The sequence below is a fragment of the Myxocyprinus asiaticus genome, chromosome 13 (assembly GCF_019703515.2).
Source record: "Myxocyprinus asiaticus isolate MX2 ecotype Aquarium Trade chromosome 13, UBuf_Myxa_2, whole genome shotgun sequence".
In the NCBI taxonomy this organism is placed as follows: Eukaryota; Metazoa; Chordata; class Actinopteri; order Cypriniformes; family Catostomidae; genus Myxocyprinus; species Myxocyprinus asiaticus.
Genome location: NC_059356.1, coordinates 26,673,673 through 26,683,816, shown reverse-complemented (window position 1 = coordinate 26,683,816; position 10,144 = coordinate 26,673,673). Strand labels below are relative to the sequence as shown.

The window sequence follows — 10,144 nt, the reverse complement described above, 5'->3', positions numbered from 1 at the left end:
ATTGTATAGCCTTTATTCCTCAGAACAATGATTGATGAGTTTCTAGAGAAAGCGGTTTCTTTTTTGCCATTTTTGACCTAATGTTGACCTTAAGACATGCCAGTCTATTGCATTGCATACTGTGGCAACTCAAAAACAAAGACAATGTTAAGCTTCATTTAACGAACCAAATAGATTTCAGCTGTTTGATATAATGGCAAGTTATTTTCTAGTACCAAATTAGCAATTTAAAATGATTACTCAAGGATAAGTGTTGGAGTGATGGCTGCTGGAAATGGGGCCTGTCTAGATTTGATCAAAAAACTTTTTTCAAATAGTGATGGTGCTGTTTTTTACATCAGTAATATCCTGACTATACTTTGTGATCAGTTGAATGCCACTTTGGTGAATTAAAGTACCAATTTCCTTCCGAAACAGCAAAATCTGTACATTATTCCAAACTTGTGGCCAGCAGTGTGTGTGTGTGTGTATGTATATATATATATAAAATGTGGTTAGTAGGGCAAAACAAACCTCTTCAGAATTTTCACCCTCAAAGAAGTAAATGTGGAGGTATAGATCACTGTACAAAACAAATTCAAAATGAAAAGGTTTACCCTGACAAGAATACATTTAATACGTGTCATCAATACAGAAAACTCACCAGAAAAAAAGGGAAATTAAATAAATAATTACTTAATACAGGTGCTTCCTCTCTCAATTTACAGAATAATGAGAGCAGAGTACCCTATAAAAGGAAAGAAAGCAGAGCAGTCAGGGATTAAAAGGCAAACCTTGCAAATCATAATTCACAGTAATGTCTGATCACTATTTCAATCGACTCAGTTTTGATTGAAAAACAAAAGGAATTACAAAAGTTGGAGAAACCCAATCAAACTTTTAGACTTAAAGGTTACAAATGGACATAAATGACCATAACACTTTAGAAAACCAATATCAGGTGAGTAATTTTTTTTCTTAACACATAACTTACAAACTCAAGTCAAAATCAAAGCTGAAGTCTACTTATTGTGATCTATAAGAGGTTATTTCGTCTGCTAGGTTATTTACAGAATAGAAACACTGTAGATCTGCTTGCTGGGAATGCCTCTGTCAAGTGCTAGTACACTTATCAGAACTCCTTCATTGCTCAGTTATCAGAATTACTATACATTTTCTATCTTTCCATGTTCCCTAAATCCAAGGACTATGCTCCCAGTGGGTTGGTCATTGAGGTTTTGCCATGGTATGTGCTGTGTGATTTGAGGCTGGAGTCGTCTGATGTACAGAGTCCGATGATGATCCTGTGTGTGTTGCCGTTTGGAAGAAGTAGAGCTAAAACAAAAGGAAAATGCATTAATTTCAGAAGCTGGATGTCTTTCAAAAAACAAAAGTCATTTTTTCTTAATGGATAGAGTAATGTTCCTGAAGAAATAATCATACGGCATGTAGAGTTGGATGGAGAGGGTATGAGGATACAAGGAAGGGTGCATGGTGTCATGTAACCAAAGACTATTCAGCCCAGCCCCAGAGCACTTGTACCAAAATGAATGGGAGAAATTGGAATGCCCAATATGGTGGATGTAGAAAGGAAGTCCCGCCTTACAGGTAAAACAGCCAATAACCTTTCAGATACAGACGTTGTCTGTCAGTTAATTTGAGAACACGGATGCTCATTAGCTGAACCAGCCTGAAATTTTTTTTTTTTTTTTTTTTTGCGTGATCTGAGCTAGAAGCAGCAGCACAATTTATGATACCATTGTTGTTAGATTTTATTGCTGATTTAAAATGTTCTTCGATCATAAACAAACCATTTTGGAGATTTCGGTCTTTCCCCATTCAAGTAGAAAGGAGCTGTACTTCAATACCACTTGTATCCATAGATAGCTGCCCGGGAGCATTTCCAAGATGGCCACTGAGTGGACTGGCTTGCTTTGAAAAGTACTTTGGTGTAACCATCTGCAATGCACTATTTACACCGAATAATCTCCACCCACAAGAATTATGTCAGTAACTTAAGGGAGGACATGGTGGGCAGCCGCCCCAAGGTGAGAGGGGGCCTGCAAAAGTCAACCAAAAGGCACCATAGAATGACCACAGGAAAAACCATGAGGCCCCCCAAGCAGGGGAACCGACAGGTTCTTTGCACTGGGACCCATAAGATCCAAGTTACGCCACTGGTCATCTACCTAGAAAGGTAGTCCTACCTCAAAAATTTACCACAGAATTTATGGTAAGTACTTTAGCAAAAAAAAAAAAAAAAAACATACTTTTATTTCTGCTTTTAAACACCTGCTGGTTTTTATTGTATAACTACAAATGCTTTTCCCAATCAACTTTTACAAACTGAAGGCTGTCGAAAATTATTTCTGTGGTTATTTACAGCATACCAGATGCTGCCGAAAGAGCTTGAGGTATATAAAACCTATAATATTCCTTTAAAAACAAGGAATTTAAAGAGTTCCTCTCACCTTACAGCCAACAGCCAGAAGGGCATGAAGCAACACTATAATAGCCATGGTTGCAAAAGCAGTTAGTTTGGTGTCATCACGAACAGTCGGCCAGAAAGTGATGACCAACACTGATCCAGAGATCACAATAGCGACGACAATCAATAGCCACTGGAGCCAGTTGAAAGGAATGGTCCATAATATCTTAAAGCAGAAACAGAGTGACTTATTGGTTTCAATGGGCTGAAGTCTAAAAAATTTGTTTTTGAATATTATCACAGACTCACCGTAGTAGGGATAAAAATGAAGAGAGAGTAACCATAGACACACACGGTCTCTAAAAATGTATAACCACTGGTCTGTCTCTCGACACTCTGACGCCATGTTAGAAAGCCCCAAACTCCTAGAGGTACAAGCCATGCATAAAGGAACACGGCAACTGCTGCGATTGAGACTAAAAGAAAACAAATAATTTAGAGTATTCATAATTGATTGACAGAAACAGTCCCACTACAAAAAAATGTTTAACTTGTGAACTATCACAATAAGAAACGTTTCCACTTTTTTGACTGGTTTTGAAAGGTTTGACTTTTCTAGTCAATAATGATTCCAGGATATGCTTTATAAAACTGTATAGAGATCACACTTAAAGGTAAATAAAAATGTTTCAGAGCTGAGCATAACTAGAAAAAATTATATCTGCTTTAGAAATGTTCATGCCTTTTTATATTTTTGTTCAATTTTCTAACTTTTCCAGGTCAGGAACTCACAATTTTAAAAATTCCCTTATATTTCCATGTTTTATGATCATGGTAACCCTATATAAGTTAACTAATATCACATGTTATTCCACTCCCATCTCACCTCTGTGGAATTGAGGTCTGTAGTGATACTCTGCATTTCCCATCTTACTCAGAAAGGTGGAGAGGTTCCCACTGATCGCCACTGAGAACACTAGAGTTACACAGATCCAAAATGGACCTGACAGAAGGGTGTAAACAAGAAGCAAAACTATTCACAATCCACCAAAACATTCAAATATCAACATGTGGTTTGGCTGTTTTGAAGATTTTCTGTGTATGAATAATAAAGTACATTACCATATAAATCGGGGTTACTTCGAATGTGGTGTTTGACAAAATTTCGTCCTGGCAAAGGCATAATGGAGCCTTTTATCCTATCAAGCACCTAAATAAACATTAAATGCAACACTTCAGTTGTTGATGTTCAGACTTAAAATAATAGTAAAAGGGATAGTTCACCTAAAAATGAAAATTTTATCATTATTTCCTCACCCTCATGCCATCCCAGATGTGTGACTTTCTTCTGTTGAACACAAAGATTTTTAGAATAATATCTCAGCTCTGTAGGTCCATTCAATGCAAGTGAATGGTGACCCATAACAATAAATCTCCACCTTTGACCAGCCCCGACCAGTAGCTGGTGATATGCACAAACAATGTGAATTGTAAGAAGAATATGAAAGTGAAACTGGAGATTTATAGTAAAATGGACATAAATATTGATCTGTTTCTTAACCACACCAATCATATCAATTCTGAAGACACTGATTTAACCACTGGAGTCTTATGGATTATTTTTTATGCTGCCTTTGTTATTTTTGGAGCTTCAAAGTTCTGGTCACTATTTACTTGTGTTATATGGACCAACAGAGCTGAGATATTCTTCTAGAAATCTCTGTTTGTGTTCTGCAAATGAAAGTCATAACAGCTGGAATGGCATTAAGGGTGAGTAAATGATGAGAGAATTTTCATTTTTGGGTGAACTATTCTTATAACATGCATGTAGATTAATGACCAAGCAACCAGGATTCCCTTTAAAATATTAGTTGTCAGTACGTAGTTAGATCATATTTCTATTTTCTATTACTATTTAAAAAAAAATATATATTTACTGTATATATGGAGAGTCCTCCTAACCCACAAATATCAATGTGTGTGTAAAGGTCAAAACAAACATGCTTTATATTGAACTGTATTGAACTATCAGACTAAAATTTTCAGACTCTGAATTAGTTATGTATGAATTCATATTACAGTCAAATCATATTTGACATTAGGCAACATGCTCCTTATTTTAAAAATAAAATAAAATAAAAAAATTTAAGCTGTTATTCTAATCACATTAAATGAGCAAGATAATAATGTTTACGACTGCAACTTTGGAGAAGATAACTATACAGCTACTTACCAACACAAAGAAAACAATGTAACAAAATATTTCTCAACCAGCATCTTCCATACCTGCACTGTATCTACGTTGAAGAACGACTGATAGTATTCAAACGTCCAAAAACCACTGGTTTGTTTTTCACCTCCAAGCAACTGTGGGGATAATGAACAAAATACTGGTTGTGTACCACAGAACTGTCTCATAGAAATGACTTGAAGGTATGAGGCATGCAGCTACATGTATGACCCTGGTTATTTTGCAACTCACCTCTGAGCTCTCTTGCTGATTGTCCTCATCATCTGACAGATCAAGTTTGATGTCTCCAGAGGAAGCTGCTGCACTAGGGATGCTGAGGGTTGAGGCTCCAGGATTTGAGGACAGTAGATCTGTGGCCTCCTCAAACTCTGGAGGGGTGCAGAAAAGATTGTTAAGATAATGAGACAGGCACGTGGTGACAGACACATTTCAGAGGCATACTGACTATACTCACCTTGAAACTTTAAATCATCTGTACTAGCCATGACAGGAGATCGCAGGAAAACTCTCAGGGAGTTCTCAAGAATACTACCTGTAAGGAAAGATGATACTAAATATAAGGGTGATATACTAGAGTCCGTGTCCTTAGCACCAAGAATCTCATATCATCTCAAGATAATCAGATCATCTTGGGTCAAATCGTTTGCAAAAGGCCCTTTTCTTAATATTAACAAAAATAAGCCAAAAGAAGACATTTTTCGTGCAGAGTGCAAACAGACGGATTTACCTTGCTGCTACAATACTTTAATCCTGCAGTGTGTCGACGCTGTCTCATATGACAACTTCAATAATCAAGCTTTTTCAAGCTATCAAGTGCAAAAACAACTTCAGATTTCAACTGATACCTTTTGCTGGTCGGACTGGGATTTCTCATTATCTTCTCCATATTCCACGTCACCTGCGCGGTTCCTGTGCGTCAAATCAATGTCACGTGACCGGACCAAACCCGGACCTATAGTTTTATTTTTATGTTTTCTTACCTTTTCATGATTTTGAATGCAAGCAAGTCGTGTTCGTGTTTAGAAGGTTTATATATATATATATATATATATATATATATATATATATATATATATATATATATATATATATATATATAAAATGTAGACGAATCTAATAGCTCACATGAGTTCTAGAACAGTTCGGATTAAACAAAGCCAGCCCTGAGAATATGAGCAAGCACCATCTACTTAGTTTTTTTTTTTTTTTTTTTTTTTTACCCTTTTTCTTTTTTTCTGTATTTTTACTTTATTAGTTATATATGTTTATTTACATATGTGTATTTTAAATGATCAACAACTCTTGAAATAAATTCATAGCTCACAATAAATTATGGTGGAACGGGAAAGGCATTCTTCTGTTTCCCTACCGGAACAATAACATGTCACGTACCGTGCTGGACCCCATCTTAGCGCATCAGTTTCTTCAGCCGACGTTATGTTGAACCAAGCCTGGAAACTGTTTATTCACTAAAAGTTCTTCCTGTGATACGTCCACCGTGAACTACGTGAACTAAAAAATTTCTTGAGTTCATTCATTTGCTAACATGGCCGCCTCGTGGTTGCTGAAGAGGTGGTGCTCAACGGCAGCTACAGTGACAACCAAGGGCACAAGATGGCAAAGATTACTAAACAGTCGTGCAGGTACGAATAAGCCATGCTGTTTGTTTTGTCCCTTTGCGTCTAAAAGAAGCTGAGAGTTTATGATGGTATTTGCCACAGTGTACATTTTGTTTTAGATATCATCTGGGTTTATGCTGAATGCAGGCTCAAAATGTATCCATGTACACATAACCGCACACATTGTTTTTTCTAGATATTTGTTTAACTTTTCAAGTTCTGTCTGTAGTACATAGTTCTTAAAGGGATAGTTAACCCAAAACGATTACAATTCTCTCATTATTTACTCACCCATATGCCATCCCAGATGTTTATGACTTTCTTCTGCAGAACACAAATGAAGATTTTTAGAAGAATATCTCAGCTTTGTTGGTCCATACAATGCAAGTAAAAGGTGACTAGAACTTTGAAGCTCCAAAAAGCACGTATATGCAGCATAAAAGTAATCCATATGACTCCAGTGGTTAAATTCATGTCTTAAAAAGTGATACGATAGGTGTGGGTGAGAAACAGATCAATATTTAAGTGCTTTTTTACTATAAACATCCACTTTCACATTGTTCTTTTGTCGATTTGTACTCTCCGTGCATATTGGCACCTACTGGATGGGGCTTGTCAAAGGTGGAGATTTATAGTAAAAAAGGACTTAAATATTGATCTGTTTCTCATCCACACCTATCATATAACTTCTGAAGAAATTGATTTAACCACTGGCGTTGTATAGATTAATTTTATGCTGCAAGTATGTGCTTTTTGAGCTTCAAAGTATTGGCCACCATTTGCATTATATGGACCTAAAGAGCTGAGATATTCTTCTAAAAATCTTTGTTTGTGTTCAGCAGAAGGAAGAAAATCATATCTGGGATGGCGTGAGGGTAAGAAAATGATGAGTGAATATTCATTTTTGTGTGAACTATTCCTTTATGTTAACTCATTCATTTACTTACAAAGTGGCCAATGGGGAAATTGTAACTGCTGAACATTCATAAAGACTTGTTGTTGCCATCACTATTTTCAGTTGTGTGGTGCCGTAGTCTTCTGGGTGATTATAAGGAGGCTTGTCGTGAGGTTGTGTTGGGGGCACGGGAGCGACCCCTCAAGGCCTCTGTCTACCTCGGTCTTCTGGGAGGAATGTATGCCTGTTTTTACACCAACCCTGATGATGCCTCCTTTGAGACCAGCCTACTAGAAACTTCCAACCGTCTGGCTCTCCTGTCACCATGGATTCGCAGTGGCACCTCAGATGGACATGTCCAAAGCCTGGTGAAACTGCAAAACGAGGGCAGGTTGCGCTATGCCAGTCTCGGCATTGCCTCTTTGACTTATTACACCGACTACGACCCTGACTCGAGCCTGTATGAGGCGCGTTGTTCAGCCATTTCTGTGCCCTGGGCAGAGCTGCCCAAACGCATTCTGGATGTGGGCTTTGCAGGACGCTGGTGGGTGGTTGATCATAAAATGAAGGATTATGATATAAATGAGGAGGAGTTTAAACATCTGCCCCCTGCTCTGGTGGCTACAGTTCCTCCTCCTCCCCAGATAACTGAAAGGAATGAGAGGCTGCATCAGGAATCGTGGAAAGCAGTGGTGATGGAGGATGAGAGCAGTGCATTAGACAGTGTACAGAAAGAGGTGGACACATCTGTTTAATTAAAGGAGACGAGCTACACAAGATAAAAGGCACAGACTTTTTGATGAACACGTTGACTATTACGCTGTGCCCCACCTATGAACCCAGAGAACATGCTTGCAAGATGTAGCTGTGTTGATAAGAGATGAACAGAAAGAATATGCCAGCAGGAATCATTATTATAGTGTGTTAATAGAAGTCGGCACCATTTGAAATTACTAATTAAAATGTGCTGTTACTTTTACTGCTAAAGATGTTCAAATATGCGTTGATTATAAATCCAATAAAACAATTGTAGTGGATGTTGAACTTTATTGGGAGGATGCACTAAATACACAACACTTACTAATTAAAGGAATAGTTCACCCAAAAATGGAAATTCTCTCATCATTTACTCACCCTCATGCCATCACAAATGTGTATGACTTTCTTTCTTCTGCTGAACACAAATGAAGATTTTAAGAAGAATATTTCAGCTCTGTAGGTCCATACAATGAAAGTGAATGGTGACCAGGACTCAGACGGTCCAAAAATCACATAAAGGCTCCATAAAAGCAATCCATTACCTAAAGTAATCCAGACGCCACTGGTTAAATTCATGTCTTCAGAAGCTATAATTGTAGATGGGAAACAGTTCAATATTTAAGTCCTTATTTACTCTAAATCTCCACTTTCACTTCCATATTCTTCGTGCATATCGCCACCTACTGGTCGGGGCTGGTCAAAGTTGGAGATTGATAGTAAAAAAGGACTTTTATATTGATCTGTTTGTTCAACCACACCGATATCATGTTGCTTCAGAAGATATGGATTTAACCACTGGAGTATTATTACTTTTATGCTGCCTTTATGTGCTTTTTGGAGCTTCAAAGTTCTGGTCACCATTCACTTTCATTGTATAGATCTACAGAGCTGAGATATTCTTCTAAAAATCTTTGTTTTTTGCAGAAGAAAAAAAACTCATCTGGGATGACATGAGGGTGAGTAAAAACGATGAATTTCATTATTCACAAACTATTCCTTTAAACACATTATCCTGTTACTTTTCTTTAGGTTTAGATTTTTGACATCAATTCCTCATCTGTCAGAAAGACAAGCACGTTAGTTGTACCCTCATTTTTCTTTCTGGTATTGTGAGTTAGAATGCTTAATGTAACAATGGAATAAACACTGTATATCTTGTTTACCGTAATGTTCATTTGCTGTTTTGGGTTGATTGACTGTTTTGTTAGAAAAGTTTAGTTTGCATGCCTCAATGGTGGAGATGTGCCAGATGCATAATACATATTCTCTGTAAAGAAGAGCATTCCAGTTTCCAAGTAAATAACGATTGATGGTTTTTGCTGCCTCTCACAAAGACTTGGTTTCATTATTTCCATTAATCGTATTACCTTTGAATGGCCTACTATATCAATGGGGAACTTTGATTCATTTCAAGGGAAATCCTCTTTCAGATTAATCTTTTTACTCTTCCTTGTTCTCCTCTCTCTGATTTGTCATCCTCCATTAATCTCTCGCTCTCTCCCCCATGCAGTCCATTCTAAGATGGTTGGTATTGATTCGCCGGCTCATGGAGCTGCATTCGGGTCTTTTTTCTGATTGGTATCTCAGCTCCTGGAGAGTGTCGTTCATTCTGATCGTGCAGGACTCTTGCAATAAAGAATGTGAACGCCGTGTGATTGCGTCTGCGCTGTAGTAAGTGCAGTTAACCCGTTCGTGTCAAGTAATACCAGGGCAAGTATCATATTCTCTCTTAAAAATTTTTTTATCAAAGTAAAGAGTTGTATGCACTTGATGAAGAGCACTCAGTATACACTAATGAATGTGTAGGAGCCCATTTAAAGATGTTTCAATAGTGTAATAGCAGCAGACTGAAAAGGCTTATCTCTGTGTAACTTAACCTCTCTACATAACTGCTGAGGTCAATGTTGAAATAATAGTGTCATTAGTGTGCATTTACAAACTGCCTGACTGAAATATTGCATGTCACTCGAGATGAGTATTAATGAGTGAAGACCTCTGGCTTGCTTCAGGCAAAGGCTGAGCCATCTGAAATCATAATGTTACCCTTTTAACTTCAATTTCTCTACTGTTGTAAACGAGTCTCACTGTTGTATAAATGGTCACTTAGCATTATCACACCGCTGTTATCCAAACACTAAAGATGTTCAGCTGGTCGGAGGATGTTGTTTTAGCCTCGGGCACCAGTATCTGATGTGCCTCTATACTCATAATGT

General features: G+C 37.5%; 2 protein-coding genes across 4 annotated transcripts; one reads left to right on the top strand and one right to left on the bottom strand.

The window, feature by feature from the left end:
• Window positions 1-810: 810 nt before the first annotated feature.
• Window positions 811-6,104, bottom strand: yipf2 (Yip1 domain family, member 2). 3 transcript variants are annotated; one of them, XM_051714958.1, is made up of 9 exons: window positions 6,051-6,104; window positions 5,113-5,190; window positions 4,890-5,026; window positions 4,694-4,774; window positions 3,530-3,617; window positions 3,294-3,410; window positions 2,717-2,883; window positions 2,451-2,633; window positions 811-1,314 (listed from the first exon to the last, which is right to left on the bottom strand). In XM_051714958.1, exons 2-9 carry the CDS (start codon window positions 5,141-5,143, stop codon window positions 1,207-1,209), a joined length of 912 nt encoding a protein of 303 aa, XP_051570918.1. In that variant the 5' UTR covers window positions 5,144-5,190; window positions 6,051-6,104; the 3' UTR covers window positions 811-1,206. The 3 variants fall into 3 exon arrangements, with proteins under 3 accessions (XP_051570918.1, XP_051570917.1, XP_051570916.1); XM_051714957.1 differs by lacking the exon at window positions 6,051-6,104 and adding an exon at window positions 5,504-5,633; XM_051714956.1 differs by lacking the exon at window positions 6,051-6,104 and adding an exon at window positions 5,386-5,576.
• Window positions 6,105-6,153: 49 nt separating this feature from the next.
• Window positions 6,154-8,677, top strand: LOC127450676 (mitochondrial import inner membrane translocase subunit Tim29-like). Its single transcript, XM_051714960.1, has 2 exons — window positions 6,154-6,301; window positions 7,296-8,677. Exons 1-2 carry the CDS (start codon window positions 6,205-6,207, stop codon window positions 7,925-7,927), a joined length of 729 nt encoding a protein of 242 aa, XP_051570920.1. The 5' UTR covers window positions 6,154-6,204; the 3' UTR covers window positions 7,928-8,677.
• Window positions 8,678-10,144: the final 1,467 nt, after the last annotated feature.

Bases quoted from the DNA above. Each gene is read 5' to 3' on its own strand.
- yipf2 (XM_051714958.1), bottom strand. From the start codon at position 5,143: ATGGCTAGTACAGATGATTTAAAGTTTCAAG. The intron at 4,775-4,889 runs GTGAGTTGCAAA...TTATCCCCACAG, and splicing joins ATCAGCAAGAGAGCTCAGAG to TTGCTTGGAGGTGAAAAACA. The intron at 2,884-3,293 runs GTGAGATGGGAG...GTTTTCTTTTAG, and splicing joins CAGACCTCAATTCCACAGAG to TCTCAATCGCAGCAGTTGCC.
- LOC127450676 (XM_051714960.1), top strand. From the start codon at position 6,205: ATGGCCGCCTCGTGGTTGCTGAAGAGGTGGTGCTCAACGGCAGCTACA. The intron at 6,302-7,295 runs GTACGAATAAGC...CACTATTTTCAG, and splicing joins ATTACTAAACAGTCGTGCAG to TTGTGTGGTGCCGTAGTCTT.